General features: G+C 34.1%; 3 protein-coding genes across 8 annotated transcripts; 2 read left to right on the top strand and 1 right to left on the bottom strand.

Annotated features, from left to right (window-relative positions):
- Window positions 1–357: 357 nt before the first annotated feature.
- On the top strand, window positions 358–5,781 carry LOC114388516 (LRR receptor-like serine/threonine-protein kinase GHR1). 6 transcript variants are annotated; one of them, XM_028349037.1, is made up of 5 exons: window positions 358–610; window positions 678–827; window positions 933–2,301; window positions 2,442–3,986; window positions 4,707–5,781. In XM_028349037.1, exons 3-5 carry the CDS (start codon window positions 1,242–1,244, stop codon window positions 5,288–5,290), a joined length of 3,189 nt encoding a protein of 1,062 aa, XP_028204838.1. In that variant the 5' UTR covers window positions 358–610; window positions 678–827; window positions 933–1,241; the 3' UTR covers window positions 5,291–5,781. The 6 variants fall into 6 exon arrangements, with proteins under 6 accessions (XP_028204838.1, XP_028204837.1, XP_028204836.1 ...); XM_028349036.1 differs by having other exon boundaries at window positions 696–831; XM_028349035.1 differs by having other exon boundaries at window positions 696–827.
- A 1,964-nt stretch (window positions 5,782–7,745) lies between these two features.
- On the top strand, window positions 7,746–11,191 carry LOC114386756 (protein KRI1 homolog). The gene is made up of 3 exons (XM_028346797.1): window positions 7,746–7,866; window positions 8,453–10,603; window positions 10,856–11,191. The coding sequence occupies exon 2, from the start codon at window positions 8,533–8,535 to the stop codon at window positions 10,579–10,581; it is 2,049 nt and encodes a 682-aa protein (XP_028202598.1). The 5' UTR covers window positions 7,746–7,866; window positions 8,453–8,532; the 3' UTR covers window positions 10,582–10,603; window positions 10,856–11,191.
- Window positions 11,116–17,418, bottom strand: LOC114386757 (probable 3-hydroxyisobutyrate dehydrogenase, mitochondrial). The gene is made up of 10 exons (XM_028346798.1): window positions 17,167–17,418; window positions 16,878–16,966; window positions 16,523–16,637; window positions 15,711–15,861; window positions 14,812–14,894; window positions 14,225–14,320; window positions 13,983–14,125; window positions 13,371–13,455; window positions 12,235–12,314; window positions 11,116–11,372 (listed from the first exon to the last, which is right to left on the bottom strand). Exons 1-10 carry the CDS (start codon window positions 17,278–17,280, stop codon window positions 11,276–11,278), a joined length of 1,053 nt encoding a protein of 350 aa, XP_028202599.1. The 5' UTR covers window positions 17,281–17,418; the 3' UTR covers window positions 11,116–11,275.
- Window positions 17,419–18,948: the final 1,530 nt, after the last annotated feature.

Here is an 18,948-nt window from a genome sequence, read left to right on the forward strand (position 1 = left end):
ATAAAATAAACAAACCCTATCTTTTGTTCCGGCTTTTTTTTTTCACCTTGCCTCCATGTCAAAATTGCAATGACGAATGCAGACACTGAAAACCTCAAAAGAATGAAATTCTAGAGGCTGCTTTATCTTTAGGCCTCTCATAAACTAACAATTAGGATTCCATTTTAAGGTGCTCCAATCCTCCATTGTCACATGCAAACTAAAAGACATAAGTTAAAAAGAACAAAGTTACTCTCTTTTTAATGTTTTCTTTATTGTCACACTTCATTAAAGTAAATTTTTTTGGGGTCATTTACTGCTCAGAAAATTTAAATACTTTCTTTTTGGGTTTTTAAAAAGATTTCTATCCATCAATTAAAGCCTTTTAGGACCAAAAAAAATTCTGGGTCCCTTCTCCTTTATTGCAGTATGGAGTGTCAACTGGTTCTCATTTCCCTTTTCCCCTTAACTTGGTTGTGGCTACAATGCTGCTGTACTGTACTTAATTTCTGAAGTTTTAACTTTAAAGTTCTAATCTTTGTGCTAAACTCTCCTGTCTGCTTCAAAAGATTCATACCTGAGGGGAGGGATTTCTGCTACAGTCTACATTGTGCTTTAGGAAGTGTTTTTGGTAAGAAACATAGTGTTTTATGTCTCAGATCTCTCAACATTCACACATTTTGTTTGGTTCATTTCAGTGCATTTCATGTTTCTAGGTTACACCATGCAGCTAATGGTTGTCTCTGCAAAAGAAGCTGCACTGCATTTGTTGTAAAGTTTTTCTTGTTTTGTTGAAGGACAACGAATCTCTTGGAGCTACTAGTTTCCCATCATTTGGTGGTTGTTTAGTAAGTAAAGTCGATGACTCTGTGTAGTTTTTTTTTTGTTTGTTTAATATTTTGTTCTGGCTTTATCATTTCTTATTGAATGCTGTCTATCTTTGCTTGCTGTAGGTTGGGGCACTTGTGGTTTTGAAGAACCCCTCTTTTCGTTTTTGCTGTAAGTCCTTCACTAAGTGTGGATTGAGAAGCTTGAAGACCCAACTCTCTCTTTTGAAGACTGTGTTTGCTTGCTTCTTTTCTAAATTGCTGCTTTCTTTTAGAAGAACCAAAGAAGGGCATCTTGGAATTCTATTTGTACCTTTTTTTGGTGGGGTGAAGATAGTTGCTTATCCTTTTGAACTAAAAGGGTGAAAGCTCCCTTTCTGTCTTCACTTAGTGTGAACTACACAGAAGTAAACATTCTAGTGTCTGTAGAAGACTATGAAGCCTTTTAGCCTTTTAGTGTTATCTTTATATTTCTTCTCTGTGGTGGGGCAGCTTCCTTCTCAGGACATTTTAGCATTGCTGGAGTTTAAGAAAGGCATCAAGCATGACCCTACTGGTTATGTTCTCAATTCCTGGAATGAGGAATCCATTGACTTTGATGGATGCCCATCTTCATGGAATGGAGTTCTGTGCAATGCTGGCAATGTTGCTGGGGTTGTCCTTGATAACTTGGGTCTCTCTGCTGACCCTGACCTGAGTGTGTTTTCAAATCTTACAAAGCTTGTGAAACTCTCCATGTCCAACAATTCCATATCAGGAACACTACCTGACAACATTGCTGATTTCAAAAGCCTTGAATTCTTGGATATCTCCAATAACCTCTTTTCCTCATCCTTGCCATTGGGAATTGGTGAGTTACGGAGCTTGCAGAATCTGTCATTGGCTGGAAATAACTTCTCCGGCCCAATTCCTGACTCTATTTCAGAAATGGCCTCCATCAAGTCCCTGGACTTGAGCCGCAACTCCTTCTCTGGAATGCTGCCAGTGACGTTGACTAAGACGACTAGTCTTGTATCTCTTAACTTGTCTCATAATGGCTTCACTGGAAAAGTTCCCAAAGGTTTTGAGCTGATCCCCGCTCTTGAAAAACTTGACTTGCATGGAAATATGCTTGAAGGTAATTTGGATGTTGTATTTATGCTTTTATCAAGTGCCAGCTATGTTGATTTAAGTGAGAACATGCTGTCAAGTTCTGATTCCAAGAAGAAGTTTCTACCACGAATATCTGAAAGTATTAAGCATCTGAATCTAAGCCACAACAAGCTTACTGGGTCATTGGCTAGTGGAGCTGCTGAACCTGTTTTTGAAAACTTGAAGGTGTTGGACCTCAGCTACAATCAGTTGGATGGAGAATTGCCTGGATTTGATTTTGTTTATGATCTTGAAGTTCTTAGACTTAGCAACAACAGATTTTCAGGATTTATTCCTAATGGCCTGCTGAAAGGAGACTCTTTGGTTTTAACTGAATTGGATTTGAGTGCCAACAACCTCTCAGGTATATTGGCAGTTCCATTTTTTCTTTTGCTCAAAATAAAAAACCTGTCATATTTTCCTAATGGAATTGATTGTTTGTGGTGTTACATGAGAGTCCTTAGCTTCTGTTATTATTTGTCTAATATTCTAATTGTTTTTCAGGGCCACTAAGTATAATTACATCAACAACACTTCATTCTCTTAATCTCTCATCAAATGAGTTCACGGGTGATCTGCCGCTGCTGACTGGAAGCTGTGCTGTACTTGATCTGTCAAACAACAAATTAGAAGGAAACTTGACCAGGATGTTGAAATGGGGGAATATAGAATTTCTTGATCTCAGTGGGAATCATTTGACGGGGACCATCCCTGAGGAAACTCCTCAATTTTTGCGATTGAGTTATTTGAACCTATCCCATAATTCTCTAAGCAGCTCCCTTCCAAAAGTCTTAACACAGTATCCAAAGCTTAGAGTGCTCGACATTAGTTTCAACCAATTGGATGGACTACTTCTAGCTAATCTGCTCACACTGTCCACATTGCAAGAGCTGCACCTTGAAAATAATATGATCTCTGGTGGCATCAAGTTTTCATCTTCTGCTGACCAATCTGATCTTCAGATTCTTGATCTTTCTCACAACCAGCTTAATGGCTATTTTCCTGATGAGTTTGGGTCATTAACTGGCCTGAAAGTGCTAAATATTGCTGGAAATAATTTTTCTGGTTCTCTTCCAACTACCATTGCTGACATGAGTTCACTAGACTCCCTGGATATATCAGAGAATCATTTTGCTGGTCCTCTACCAAGTAACATCCCAAAGGGGCTCCAAAACTTTAATGCTTCACAAAATGATCTGTCAGGACTTGTCCCGGAAGTTCTTAGAAAGTTTCCTAGTTCTTCTTTCTTTCCTGGGAATACCAAGTTACATTTTCCAAATGGTCCTCCTGGATCAGTCAGTTCACCTGCTAAAAGTTCCAAGAGGAAGCATATGAACACCATAGTTAAAGTCATAATCATAGTGTCATGCGTGGTTGCACTCTTCATATTAATCTTGCTTGCTGTCTTCATACACTACATACGTATATCAAGATCTCCACAAGAATATGATGCAAGTAAGGATATCCACAGGCATCCTCAACCAATTATCTCGGCTCCTGTTCGTACGACTGATAGGGGTGGTGCTTTGGTTGTTTCAGCTGAGGACCTTGTGACCTCACGCAAAGAGTCACCATCGGAGATTATCAGCTCTGACGAAAAAATGGCAGCTGTAACGGGGTTCTCTCCATCAAAACAAAGCCACTTTTCATGGTCACCAGAATCTGGTGATTCACTTACTGGTGAAAATCTTGCAAGACTAGATACGAGATCGCCAGATCGGTTGATTGGTGAGCTGCATTTTCTGGATGATACGATAACATTGACACCTGAGGAGCTCTCAAGGGCCCCAGCTGAAGTTTTGGGAAGAAGTAGTCATGGTACTTCTTACAAGGCAACTCTGGAGAATGGTTTGTTGTTGAGAGTGAAGTGGTTGAGAGAAGGAGTGGCAAAACAGAGAAAAGAATTTGTCAAGGAGATGAAGAAATTTGCAAACATCAGACATCCAAATGTTGTAGGATTGAGAGGATATTATTGGGGTCCTACACAGCATGAAAAGCTTATACTTTCAGATTACATCTCACCCGGAAGTCTTGCTAGTTTTCTTTATGGTAATATGTTGACTTTCCTTCTAATATGATTAGACTGCTTTTCTTAAACTTGAACCTTAAATAAAGGAGGCACCTTAGGAGTGGTGTTGGGTAGGTTAGAATTAATAAACAAGATATATAGAGGATTTGAAGGATAGGATAATATAGTAGACTAAAATAACATGATCCTTGATTTCCAAATGGTTAACATATCTAAATGGTCTTTTGAAATGCTTGGAAGTGCTTGCCATGGCAGCTTCTACTATAAAATCTGCTTGTTCATCACACATATTTGATATATTTATATTGATAGCCTTATATAAATTTTATTACTTAATTTATAATTTTCAGTCTGATTCCTTCAAATTGCACCACAAAAATCACTCTTTCGAAAAATATAATCTACATGCAAGGAAATATGTCAGTTTTTGTCAAAATTTGCCAAAGATAAAAAAATTTCATTTGAAGTGTGTAAATCTCAATCCTTCTAAACTGATTGGTTATGCTTGAATCTGATAATGCCTTAGCTCCCATGTAAAGTAATCTGTACTGTAGTTGCATGATGCCTACTATGCATTAATTCTAATGTGTCTTCTGTGTGTCTGTATGCATTGATTCTAATGCCTATTATATTTTACTGGTGCAACTAGTAAAGGTTTCTAATAGTCATCTATTATATCTATTAGTCTTTCATTCCTAAATATGTCATGTTTGAACTTAATTATAAATTTCAACTGTCAGATCGACCAGGAAGAAAAGGTCCACCACTAACTTGGGCCCAGAGGCTCAAAATAGCAGTCGATGTAGCACGTGGTCTGAACTATCTCCATTTTGATCGTGCTGTTCCTCACGGGAATCTCAAAGCTACAAATGTGTTGTTAGATACAACTGATATGAATGCACGTGTCGCCGATTACTGCCTTCACCGACTCATGACTCGAGCTGGTAACATTGAACAGATTCTTGATGCTGGGGTCTTGGGTTATCGTGCACCAGAGTTAGCTGCTTCCAAGAAGCCAATGCCCTCCTTCAAGTCAGATGTTTATGCTTTTGGAGTGATACTTTTGGAACTTCTAACTGGAAGGTGTGCTGGTGATGTTATATCTAGTGAGGAGGGAGGTGTTGATCTGACAGATTGGGTAAGGTTGCGCGTAGCAGAAGGCCGAGGCTCAGAATGTTTTGATGCTACCTTGATGCCAGAAATGAGCAATCCAATTGCAGAAAAGGGAATGAAGGAGGTCCTGGGAATAGTGATGCGGTGCATTCGGTCTGTTTCTGAAAGGCCTGGTATCAAGACTATTTATGAAGATCTCTCTTCTATATAATCTGCTCATGCTAACTGTTTCAACTTTGACATATTGTGGGAATTAATGTCTCATTAGTGTCCCATGTTGGTTCAGAGCTTGGCCTTTTAACATGTTTGTATTAACCATTTTTTTAGCTGTAAAAATGGGGCTGCGCCAAAAGCATATACATGGATGTTACTTGATGGGTTGTGACCATCTAATTCTGTCTTGAAATGGTATGTGCTATGAATGGTCATTTCTTTGCAAGTACTACACGGTTGAAGGCTGTACAAGTTGGTCATGTAACCGTTAGCACTTAGCAGTTATATTTTTTTGTTGATTTAATTGATCTTTTTTAGAGTTGATGGCCAAAGATGTTGGACATAGTTCTCCGCAAACTCAGCTGGTTTTCACTTTCAGGAAGTTGCGTGCCACTAATGAGTAACAGTAGCTGTTACTATTGTCATGTAATCACAATGGTTGTGGAAGCCATGATTTATTAAATTCAATCTTTGCCTGTGTTGATTAACTACCGGTATTTATTTCTTACAGATTTATCTAGAAGTATAATTCGTTGTTCAATTCAAGAGATTTTCAAACATTAGATTTGATGTTTTAAAATCTTAAAATCTTGCTCTTAAACTTCCAATTCTTTTAAAATCTTCCAATCCTCCATATTCACTAGCCATTTTCTTTTCTTTGGTCCTTACCTACATAACCTTTTTAGATTGCATTGGTCGTCTCAAATCTCAATCTCTTCCTAAATGAGGCTCTATACTTGAAGGATCCTTTTGTAGGGTATTCCACAATCAAATAAGTATTATCGGTTTAGAATATTTGTATTTTAAAATTGAATTTTATTAAAAGTGAATTTGAAATAAAATGGGTTGTGTTGGAAACTTTCTTAAAATAAGATTGCATTGTGCTAATGCATGATCTTGCAATAGCTAAGGTGAAGAGTCAGAGGACATGTACTCTAACACTGTTTTGGATTGGCGGTAAAAATTAACTTTAAGAATAAAATCATGGTAAAATCATTACGAAAACAGTTATTTGCTGCTTTGGAAAATTACGATAGATTTTTTTATTCAAGAGAAATCAAATATAGATATTACGAAATTTATAATACTCAATGACTCTATTCACTAAGTGAGTTACAGGCCTGGATAATTACAAAGAATTTAACTTACCTTTTTATCAAGCAAAAACTAAGTCTATGTTTGTGAATGGAGATTTCATGGAAAAGGGAAGATAATTTTTTGTTTCTATAAGTATTTTTTAAATTGATAATTTTTAATAAAAGAAATAAAACAGAAAATAAATATAAGCTTATTGTCTTAATCATGTGTTTATTTTAATGAATATTATATAATTTTCTTAATTTTAAAATAAAAATAGCACAAATTTATTTTTTTCTTGAAAATTAAACTTCTAATTTGTAAACATACCTTAAGAGGAATCTTCTCCCCCCTCCCAAAAAAATTGGAAAAAACATATATATTCTGAATGAAAATTAATAACTATGTCAAAACACAAAAAAATGGGTTTCATAAATTTAATTTTTTTATTCATTTACATATATTTGAAAGGCTGAAGACAATTTTTATTAAATATATTTTATGGTCCATGCTACTTGTAGTATAAAGGTTAATATATTTTTTTTACTGCAGTACAAAGATTAATTATGTGCATGCAATAATTTATCTTTAGTATATAAAATGTTTTTTTTTTGTTTGCAGGTATGTAAATGTTTTTTTTTTTACTACAGCAATGTAAATGTTAATAATACATTTTATATTGTTATAAAATATTGGCATAAGATTTTTGGATATCATGATATTAATGTAGAATATAAATTATTGGTCTCTGCCATACAACCTAGCTAGCCAACTGTATGGTGGATTTGATTGTGTAGAAGAGAAAAAAATGGAAGAGAGTTGGGAAGGAATATCTGAATTAAATTAGACAGTAAAAGTGTGGGATCCGCACATAATTTTAAAAATTTCTCTCCCTTTCTCTCATATTTATCCACAATCAAACATATGCTCAATGAGATCCTTTGTTCTAAACTTCTAAACACATTTTCATGCAAGATTTATGAAAGAAAAAAATAAGATTCACGATTTCTTGTAATTTAATTTAATAAATAAGTTTAAATATTTTTTTAATTTTTTTAATTTAGTATTATTTTATTTTACATCTTTGTAAAATTTTTATTTTTTATTTTTAGTCCTTAAAATATTTTATAGTACTTTAAACATGGAAAAAAATATTGTTTAAATAAAAAAATATAATTTATAAAAACTAAAAATAAAAAATAATTTTATAAAGAAAAAAAAATAAAAAAACAATAAATTAATAAAACTAAAAAGATATTTAAACCTAATAAATATTATAGATTATAGATTTGGCACCAGATCTAATCTACAAAGTCTGACCACAAATTGGAGCGGGTCGGTTTGGTCAAACCCGTTATGTTTGTTTTTAATAACGTAAGGTTTGGTTGAACGTGTGAAATTCACAATCACAAACGATCTTGTCTCTGTCTCTGGTTCGCTTCGTCTCCGGCGTCTCATTTACGGTCCCTGCCTCTGTCTCTGTCTCCGTTCGTTCTGGTTAGACACTTACCTTTTTCTTATTCATTAACGCTTTATGTATTCTGTTCTTTCTATCTATCTCCTGTGACTTCAGTTTCAAAAATTGTCATACCATTCTGCTCCGTTTTGTTGCTTATTTATTTAGTTCCCTAACAACACTGCAAGTGCTCTTTATTGGGGTTGTATTTATTATCTTGCTACCCACTATCTGTATCTGTATTGTATTGTGTTACTCATTTCATCTTGTCTTTGTACTCTACCTGTTTGATGTTATACCCGCTAGGGTTAGCTTACTGGTGGAGGGTTTGGGTAGTTTGCATGAGATCATAGGTTCTTAACCTCAGTGTCGCCTGTCATTGTACACCAGAAAAGAGCTGTTTGATGTTTCCCTTACCCACCTGACACAAGTTAACTGTGTTAAATAAATAAAACAAGTATTTTTTAAAAACAATGATACTAGAAACTTTGAAATAATGTTCTGCATGAGAGGAATATAGTTCTGTTTTTATTTTTATTTTATGACCCGACAAGTTCTAGTCGCTTGCTTTTGGCAAATTTCCTATGTAAACCTGCTAAGTGTTTGGTATATATTTGGAAATTTCAGATTATACGCTGAACATATCTTCGGGGGGATCTGTGTTTTGGAGGATTAATTTGTAGCAGTTAGCCTTGTCACTGTAGAGAATGCCTCTGCAACTTTTTGATGGCAGTGATTCCGAAAATGAGGACATTTCAAAGATCAAGATAGACGAGAAGTATGCTCGTAGGTTTGAGCACAACAAGAAGCGGGAGGACCTCCAGCGTTTTGAGGAATTAAAAAAGAAGGGTGTTATTGATTCACCTTCACCCTCACATTCTGAAGGTGAGGAGGAATCTGAGTCTGAGTCATCATCAGATGATGAAGACTATGAGACACTTGTCAATTCTAGAAGGAGTGACAAGGAGTTCTTTGATGCCTTAATTAAGGTGAAGAAGCAAGATCCTATTCTTAAGCTAAAAGATGTTAGGCTCTTTGGGTCGGATGATGATAGCATTGATGATGAAAGCAATGAAAAGGAGAAATTTAAATCAAAAGACAAGAAGGGTGAAAAGCCAATGTATTTGAAGGATGTGGTGGCAAAGCATTTGATTGAGGAGGGGGCAGATTTTGGTGATGAAGAGGAGATAGATGAAATGGAAAAATGTAAGGGTAAGAAGGTAATGCCTTCCAAAGATAAAGACTTTGTTAATAAGGATGGGAAGAAGACTTATGGTGATGAGCAAGAGGAGTTGAAAAAGGCTTTTCTGGAAGCAGTAGAAAGGGAGGGTTTGAAAGATGGTGAAGAGGAGTTTTTCACTGTGAAGGAGAAGGTAGGTGAGGAGGACAAAGTAGATAGTGATGACAAGGAACTTGAGGAGAAGCTGGATGAGTATTTTGGTGGAGATGTAGAATCAAATGAAAATTCCAAGTTTCTAAGAAGCTATTTCATGAACAAATTGTGGATTGACAAGAGTGGGAAGAATTTGAATGTTGGAGAGGATGAATTGCAAGAGATTTCAGAGGATGAGATAGAGCTCGAGAGACAGGAAGAATATGAGTACAGATTTCAGGAAAATCCAGGAGATAGGGTGTTGGGTCATGCTCGGAAGGTGGAGGGATCAGTGAGGAAGAAGACGAATGCAAGGAAAGAGCAGAGAAAGAGCAAAGAGGAGAGAATGGCTATAGAACAAAAGGAGAGGGAGGAGGAGTTGAAACGCTTAAAGAATTTGAAGAAGCAGGAAATACAGGAGAAGGTTAAAAAGATAATGAAGACTGCAGGGATCCATGGTGATGATATTATTCCATTGTCCATGGCAGAAATTGAAGAGGAATTTGACCCAGAGGAGTATGATAGAATGATGAAGAAGGCATTTGACGAGAAATATTATAATGCAGTGGATGCTGACCCTGACTTTTGTAGTGACATTGATGACAATGAGAAGCCAGATTTTGAAAAGGAGGATGAATTACTTGGGCTTCCTAAAGGCTGGGATGCATGCGGATCTAATGGTGGGTTTTTAGCTGCAAGGGAAAAAGCACTGAAAGAAAAGATTGAGAATACTAGTGATGACGATCTCCCTGAAGCAGAAGATGAAAAAGAAAGGTTTGAGAATACTAGTGATGACAATCTCCCGGAAGGAGAAGATGAAAAAGAAGAGAAAATTCCTGAGGAAGGTAGTCGGAAGAGGAAGCGCAAAACAGCACTTTTGGAGAAAGCAAGACAGGCAATGATGGATGAGTACTATAAATTAGATTATGAGGACACAATTGGGGACCTGAAGACAAGATTCAAGTATGCCAAAACAAAACCAAGTAGATTTGGCTTGAGTGCCTCAGAGATACTATTGATGGATGACAAGGAATTGAATCAGTATGTTTCCTTGAAAAAGCTTGCTCCTTACCAGGAGGAGGAATGGAAACTAAGCAAACAGAAAAGATACATGCTGAAGATGAGGGCTAAGGAGCTCCTTCGCACATCAAGTTTGGATAAGAAGAAAAGGAAGAAGTCAAAGGTTGATTCTGGCAAGATAACTTCATCAAAAAGTGTTGTGGAGAACGAAAAACCAAGCACAGAAGAATCAAATATTAATAGGGATAATCTATCAAGGAAAGCCAAGAGAAGGCGGCAAGTGGCTAATTTGAAATTATCACAATCGAGGCTTAAAGCATATGGGAAGATTCCCTCAAAATCTAAGCATGGAGGAAAGCACTGAAAGCTGTCACTGATATATGCAGGTAACTACTTTAGTGCGAGGTTAATTTGAAGTAGCTATATAAAAATATCCATTGCTATTGTTAAATAATGACTGGTTTGATAAAACATTTCCTTTCTGCTTAAGGTGATTTATTTTAAATTAATGTGATTATATTCAGTCAAAATTAAAGTGATATTGGATTAAGTTCATATATTTATTTATTTTTGAAAAGGATTTGCTTCCTCCCCCTCCCCAACCTTGTCTGCTTGTAACTTTTTTGGTGGTTTTGCAGAAGGAACCAACTAACCGAGGAACTTACGATCTTAGAACAGATTTGGAGCTTACTATTGCAAATTACTGTGCCGTGGATCATGGATGTGTTTGCCTAAGTGTTTTTGTGGAGAGAAGTTTTAGTTGTCTTTATGTTTTCTCAAAATGAAGTTTCTTAGAGTCTATGGAATTTCTTAGCATACAATTACAAACTGTCAATTGGACAAGCAATGTTGACCAAAAGTTGGTGCTCGTCTCTGTTTTCAATATTGCATGTACTCATTTAGAATTAGTGCTTTAGTATTTGCTTGTCTTGCGGAATCTCACTATTTGCAATAAGTTGCAACTGTTTCTACAACTTCATTGAGCTCAATTGATGTTCTTGCCATATATATTAGGCATGGGATCAAAACATTTTCATGTATACAACCAACATCTTAATTTACTTATCATGAGGTTCGTCCATTCCAGAGTAATAATGATGAAAAGCACATGAAAAGTCTTTGGCTTCATGGCCAACGCTGCAGAGCTCAGTATATCTGCACAAAAAATTCATTGGTAAACAAACTGCTAATACTTCATATACTCAGGACTAAAGCTTTCAACTAGCTTTAGCTTATAAGTTAGTTTTACCAACTCATGAGTCAGATGTAGCTAATGAAAACCTCCCCCCTTGGATTTCTAAAGGAGTTAAAGCTATTAATAAAGACATATAGGAAATTATGCATTTGCCAAAGTGGTGCATCATCCAAATAAAACATGCCACCTTTCGCTAGAAAACAGAAAACAATAAAAGAAAAGGCTTCGACTCCAGTATAATGTGTTTTAAAAGCTAATCCTTCTCAATATTTGAAATTAAGTGAATTGAAATCCTTTTGTATTAATTTGCCAATAAAATATGTATTGGCATTACATGTTGCAATAGAAGTGGAATTTCGTTTCATAACGAGAGTGGGAGTTCAAGCTCAACTTATATATAAACACATCGGGTATATTTTTCTATTCCGTCTTACTGTCTAGTCATTGAATTATGAAGACCAAATATTTATGAATTTGGGAAAGAAAATACAACAGAATCTCATGTAACATTCCTCTGACCAACTATTTACCGAAAATTTTAATTAAAAAAATGCACAGTGAAAGAGCCGTGATCATACATGGCCTTCATATTCAACACAAGTTGAGTTATCTATATAAAAAAACATAAGTTGATTCATCTAGTTGGCAGTTTGCATAATTTGTTTGCTTTAGTAAAAACACTGATTGTACCATCTTAATGCTTAAGCAGCACATACATATTATAATAGTTTTAAGGTTCAGAATCACAACAGTTTTCACCAATGGATTTAACAGAAAGAGGTGTACATGACATGCCAAGGATATGCAAGAAGAGGGACTTACATCTTTTGTGCTTGTGATGTTAGTGGGTATTTACATCCGGCCAGCTTAGCTGATTCTACCGCTAGATTCAAGTCTTTTGCCTGGAGCACACATACAATTAATTCGACTTATTTTTAAGAACCAAAAATTCAAACTAAAGCAAACACACTTGTAGAAACAGATTTTTTAGAAAAATCATTACACTTTATTTAGCAGGTTATATATAATTTTGTATAAAATCCAACATCAGGTTTCACAAAACAAAAAATTAAGAAAGGCATCCAAGAAATGTATAATAGATTGCTAGGAACAAAGTGAGAATAGTAAACGAAAAGAGAAACAGCATGAGTCAACATCATTAATATATATAGGATACTGCAAAAGCTCTAAAAAAGGAAATTGTGCACCAGATAAAAAGTTTTCTGGCCGTTCCCAGGCTGTAACCCAATAAAATAGAGTAGAACATTGTGTTTTGTCATGAACCAATTCTTCATAAAGGCATTCGATTTAGGTCATTTTTAATAGTTTCATTTGGAGTTGTTCTTGGTCTTCAATCTATAGGCATTTACCAAATTCATTTTTTTTTTCTTTTTTTGGGACAAATTAACAAAATTTTACAAGCTAATAACAATTTAGCATGCATTGTATTGCTAAAAGAGAACATGTAAATTTCAGAAAGAACATGTAAAGCTTTGCTAGTGGAGCCAACGTAGAGAGATTTTTCAGAGAGAAAAAAAACTTGGTTAATTATGCTATTAGCCACCCATTCTTTGAATATCATGAACTAGTTGAGCAGTTAGTTATTTCTAAATTGAAAATAATTTTAACAAGAATTTCTTCTTCTTTTTTTGTAAGTTTCCCAAATAAATTTCAGTATATATCAAATTGGTCATTCTTATTATTATTATCGTGTGTCCATGCTCTTGTATCCCCACACCCTTAGCTGTGAGACTAATCTAGTTTGGGTTGAGATTGTCCCTCTTAGCAATGCATTTTTGCAAGCTTTAACTGTTGAAATCAATGATTATTAGAGGTCTAAATTTGGCGTAGTTGCATCCCACTGTTATGACTATTCATACTAAAGATTTCCAAGTGGTACAATCATCACAAATTCAGAATTAAACATTTTCAAGTTGAGTTAAAGCTCAGTTACTTACCATAAGCTTGGATGCAAACCCTCCGTTATAATCCCTTGACGAGGGCACCCCTTCCATCAGCCCAGGAACTGGGTTGTAAGCATCACTGTAATCAATGCAACTTCAACATATTATTTTGATAATCTAAATACCAAAACTTTAACCTTCTAAAAATTTCCTTAACAGTTGTGAACTAAGCTATAAATGGAAGGTTTATTGCTGGAAAAGGAAGCATATTTTTGTTATCAGGAGAAAACTACAAGGGTCTCAAAGTATACAACAAGACAACAAATATGAGGACAGTAATTTTTGACGAAAACACCAATAATGAGATAGGAATATTTCACTAGCAGTGAAGCTATGTCAACTGTCAAGGCAACTAGTTATGTGTCTCTCACACGGTGTACTTCAACATTATGACCTTTTGAACTTCATGCTACTTTCATTTGTATTAGGGGAACTATACTCCTACATTCTACTTCATATCTATTCCTTTATAGCTACAATATGACAATACTAATTCTAAGGCCCCTAAGAATCATAGCCACTACATATTGTTAATGATGCTGACTAAACCAATATAATTCTGCAGCTAGTTGTCACATTGACTCGACAGAGAAAAGAGCCACATACCTACTCCAACAGCGAGCACTGGAGCAGTTAAATATATTTGTCAAGGTTCTGGCAGAAACACCTAGAGATTGGCCTAGAGCAAGAGCTTCTGATATTCCCAGCATGCTAACAGCCAAAGCCAAATTATTGCAAATTTTTGCAGCCTAATAACAAAACCCAGGACAAAATATGTGACTTACAGTTAAACAGGCAATTGGGAGTACCCATAAACCTACACTAATTATAAGTAATGTGTAACTTACAGAACCACTTCCTGCTCCACCACAATATATTGCACTTTTACCCATTGAAAAGAGCAAGGGTTTTGCAGCAAGAAATGCTTCCTCCAAACCACCAACCTGGGGAAGTTCCATATCTTGTTATTACTCATTTTTTGCCAACAATTTACGACTTTGCGGCAATTGTTTTAGCACTATTACCTCATTCCCATGTGCAGTTCATAACATTACAACCTTTGTAGTCAACCAATCATAACTTTAATGCATTATAGATAATATTGTGGCATGACTATTATCAAAATTTAACATCAAATTGAGAATATACTAAACTTCAGTGAACTACTAGTTTGGTCATCAAAGCATCAATTTGGTACTCTATGATACTTTTTTGACACCATCATAGTCCAAAAGTTACTGCAAACTTGGACCAGATTGATATCATTCAATGACTGCAATTAATCATTTAAGGTCTAATTTGATGTCATCAATTTGGTACTCAACAGGAATTGGAAAAATTAGTGATACATTGAAGCTACAATTATTACCAATTTACCAAGTATATTGTAGTTTATGTAAATTTTCAGCAGGTTAGAATAAAACAGTAACAATACCATAAAAGTAAGTGTCCCTGCTTCAGCTGCAGTAACACTTCCAGATACAGGAGCATCCAACTTGAAGGGTTTTTCCCAATCACCTACACAATGTATAATCATTCAGTACCACAACATTAAAAGAGTAAATCGTTCAACCTACTAATTGCTTGAAAGCAATTGATAGACCAGGAGGATTTTATGACAGCCCCTCTACCCATTCGTAAAGAAGAATATAATGAGACAGCTTATTCTCTAGAAGACTTCATTGAACTCCTATCCATTACCATTCAAGACTAATCTTCAAATGAATACAGATTTGAATCTTTTTACAAAGTAATATCTAATGACTAAAATGCAAAATCTACTCATGCTAAAAGCTAGACAACCAAATACAATCATGAGACACAAAGTAGTGGGCAATTTTCAGTTTGGAACCAGTAAGATTGTAGTAGTTCCAAACTTATTTGACACATACCTTAACCGCAGACCTATTGTTAACTTCATCCATTAAAAAGTTGAAGGAACATGATGCAACAGAATGACAGAAAGGAACTTTATAAAATATTTGAACAGTAAGATGTATAAACTGCAGAACCCACGGCTTTGTGATTTTAACACTAAAAATATACTATGGGTTTGTGTGTGGGAGCAAAAATGAACACAAATAATGGGACATGAGTTAAACATATTCCATGAAGAGAATAGAAGTTCCTCTCGAGCTTTATACAAATATCAAATTTTTGTGAATTGGATAGCATAGCCATAGTATACACAAGTGAAAAGACATTTTCATAAATTAGTTATGAATGAATATATGATAAAAAATAATTCTATGGTACTAAAAGCACTAACAAATTCATAGATGGAAATTCAAGTTATGATATGCTTTACTTGGTTGATATTTCACTTTATGTTACCTTTCTTTTCTTTTAGAATATAATTAGATACTGTAGCAGAAAGGTTTCTTGATGTTTCTGGATCAATAGTGGATGAATCTAACAACAACCATGGCCTTAGGAGTTTTCCACCATGAAGCAAACCATTTGGTCCAGTGTAAACATCAATCACCTACTTAAATTAAATAAGGATGTTATTTTGGTATCAGACCAAAGTCATATAATAATATTGGGAACTATTACACACTTCATGGAAACCTGAAATATGCTAAATGAGATATTCAGGTACCCAGCTTAGTAAACTATTTAGTTAAATGACAGTTTACAGTTTAGGGCTTGCTTTAATATAGATGCCATCATTTATAAAGAGCTAAATGGAAGAAAGGATACAATCAGACTATACAAAAATAATTTGATATAATGCTTGACTATTGAATATGTTCATTTCTATGTCTCCAGATATATATTACAAATCCTATGTTATTCGATGTAATGTGCTACACTAGGTTAAATAGGGAAGAATTGATGGAAAAGGGTGGAAAATAATGGATTTCATCATGTTACAGAATCAGAAGCCTTCACTTTTGTATATAAGATAGCAATACAGGTCACATCAAACACTTCAAATTTCTTTTTTTTCTTTTTTTCTTTTTACCAAAGAAACTGTATGGAGAAGTTGACAATCTTCTCATCTGAGCTAGTTGACAAAAAATTGAAATCATAATTCAAACAATTAGAAATTGTTGAAGAACTATAAAAGAAATTGAAGCCACAAATGATGTAATGCTTTCACATGTAGGGGAATGCCTTTTGGAACTAATGGCCATACTCACATGGGCAGAATTAGGTAGCATTGTGATTACAACATCACTTGCTTCTGAAACTTCATAAGGTGTTTTCTTTGTGGGAACTCCCATCTGAGAGAACATCTCGAGAACATCAGAGTTTCTGCCAATTTTTAACAAATTCAATTAACAACACGACAGACATTCTACTCAAATTAGCAAAAAATAAAACAACCAAAATCATATTAACAGTTCCATTAAAAAAAAGTACCACAAGCCCCCAAGATGAATTAAACCTAAAAATGAAATGAGATTATACTTTATAGCATTCTCACAGGGACAATTTTAAGAACTCGAAAAAAAAAAGAGCATGATAAGATCAAGAAAATGTTTGAAACAATACAGGTCATGAACTGTGAGTCTGAATCCAGCTTTGATCAGATTATTTGCCATTCGGGACCCCATATTTCCAAGACCAATGAATCCAACATTCTGCAGTGCAACAGTGATGAGAAGAGAGAAAAGTGAAAATTTACAAAACATGCATCAACTTAACAAGTAACAACATGTCATAGGGGACATACACATACTCAACCAACTGAAGCTACACATTCCAGTGTTTTACTTTTGCATACTCAAATCAATTTCAGCTTAGAATAGGCAAAAATAGAGATAAAATTAGAGAAAGAGACCTGCAAGTGACGAGGGGGAACTTCTGACGAAGAGAAAGTGCGTATTGAAGAAGAGACTAATGCAGAGTTGCATTTCGAAAGAGAAAGCAAAGATTTCAATCTGCAAATCGCCATAGATAGATATCCTTTCCTATTTCTCACTCCAAAGTTAAAATGAGACACGGCATGGAATTTCACGATGGAACGAAACAACCACGTGCTTAAAAAATAACGTTAATTTAAGAAGTACGAGGCAAACTTCAGTGTCAACATGGTCTTGTTGAGTTTGACATGGAAATTTTGTGTCAATTTTTACTTTAAAATTAAAACCCTGTACTAATTAATAAATAGAAGTGCTAAGAACACTTTTTCTTAAGAATAAATACTTAATTTGGCACCTGAAAATGTGATATTGTTAGATAATTTTATTATTAAATTATAATACATTTTGAATGATGAATTTATTGTCAAATTATTTGTATAATCAATTTTTCATATTTTTACCTATTTAATAATTAAATTTAAATTTTTACATTTTTAATAATCAAAATAGTTATTTATTTCTTTTTCTTACTAACAAATATATGAAAATCACATGATTTTAAATTTTTTACACCTTATTTAATAATTTTTCTCATGGTATTATAATATTTAACTAATAAGAAAAAAGTATTAACAAAATGTGTCAGAGAAAAATTGATATAACGCATTCATAAAATAAGGATAAACATAAACTATGGATAACTATGAATCTTGACGCCGCATGAGGACACACTCGTCGACCTTTTAGACCATGATAATCTTGTTTGATTGGTAACTATTAATTATTTAGTTTATAAACAATGTATGGGCCAAAGCAAAGACAAACCCGAATAATGGATCCTGATGGAAATAATTAAAATATCAATGTTAAAATTAAAAACTTTAAAAAAATCAAATCAAATTATTAGAGAAAATTAAAAGCATGTTTAGTTTATTGTGTAGTTTTTACTTCTGGGAAACAAATGGATCAGTTTAAGAACTGATTTCAAAGGGAAAAGTTTGGGTGGAAGAACCTACTTCCATCAACATTGTCTAATAAAACGAGCCACTAATATAAAAAAAAAAGTGCGCTAAAAAGAATAAGTGAGATGGAAGCATATGAATTTTTTTTTCTTTTTTTAGACCACTACTACAGAGAAAAATCTTTTCAAGTTAAATAGAATTATTATAAACCATAAAATTCTCTCTTCAAAACCAGATACCTTAGATTTAAATCCAAAATCTTTGGTAAAAGCATATGAAACTGACATCCAGTTAACTTGTGCTTAAATAAAAGTTTTTTTTTCTTTTTTTTTTTTTTTGAGAAAAAGGAGTAAACATATAATGGGTGATATATATATATATATATATATATATATATATATATATATATATATATATATATATATATATATATATATATATATATATTATACTTTTAGTAAAATTATCAAGTAATAGTTAATCTTGAGGATATAGGAGCAACGAGTACATAATTAATGTTGATAATGTGTGTGTGTTTTTTTTTCTCAAAATAAAATAAAAATATCCTACTATCAATCAATTAATGATTTTACAATAAGTAAGCAGATACACAAACAAAATGTATTAAGTCGACTAATGCTAGTAATTATTTCATAAAGATAAACATCCATTATATTTTTAAAGTTATAGAATTTAGGCACAATATCATAAAAAAACATTTCTCAATTTTAAAATATCCTTAAATTATCTTTTTTAAGGTTCTTCGCCTCAACCTCACATGAATATCTATATAATTCT

The sequence above is a fragment of the Glycine soja genome, chromosome 15 (genome assembly GCF_004193775.1).
Source record: "Glycine soja cultivar W05 chromosome 15, ASM419377v2, whole genome shotgun sequence".
In the NCBI taxonomy this organism is placed as follows: domain Eukaryota; kingdom Viridiplantae; phylum Streptophyta; class Magnoliopsida; order Fabales; family Fabaceae; genus Glycine; species Glycine soja.

Excerpts from the sequence above, each read along its gene's own strand:
- LOC114388516 (XM_028349037.1), top strand. The coding sequence starts at position 1,242 with ATGAAGCCTTTTAGCCTTTTAGTGTTATCTTTATATTTCTTCTCTGTG. Across the intron at positions 2,302-2,441 it reads GAGTGCCAACAACCTCTCAG|GGCCACTAAGTATAATTACA; the intron begins GTATATTGGCAG and ends ATTGTTTTTCAG. Across the intron at positions 3,987-4,706 it reads TCTTGCTAGTTTTCTTTATG|ATCGACCAGGAAGAAAAGGT; the intron begins GTAATATGTTGA and ends TTCAACTGTCAG.
- LOC114386756 (XM_028346797.1), top strand. The coding sequence starts at position 8,533 with ATGCCTCTGCAACTTTTTGATGGCAGTGATTCCGAAAATGAGGACATT.
- LOC114386757 (XM_028346798.1), bottom strand. The coding sequence starts at position 17,280 with ATGGCGATTTGCAGATTGAAATCTTTGCTTTCTCTTTCGAAATGCAAC. Across the intron at positions 14,895-15,710 it reads TATTCTAAAAGAAAAGAAAG|GTGATTGGGAAAAACCCTTC; the intron begins GTAACATAAAGT and ends TACATTGTGTAG. Across the intron at positions 14,321-14,811 it reads CAGGGACACTTACTTTTATG|GTTGGTGGTTTGGAGGAAGC; the intron begins GTATTGTTACTG and ends GAACTTCCCCAG.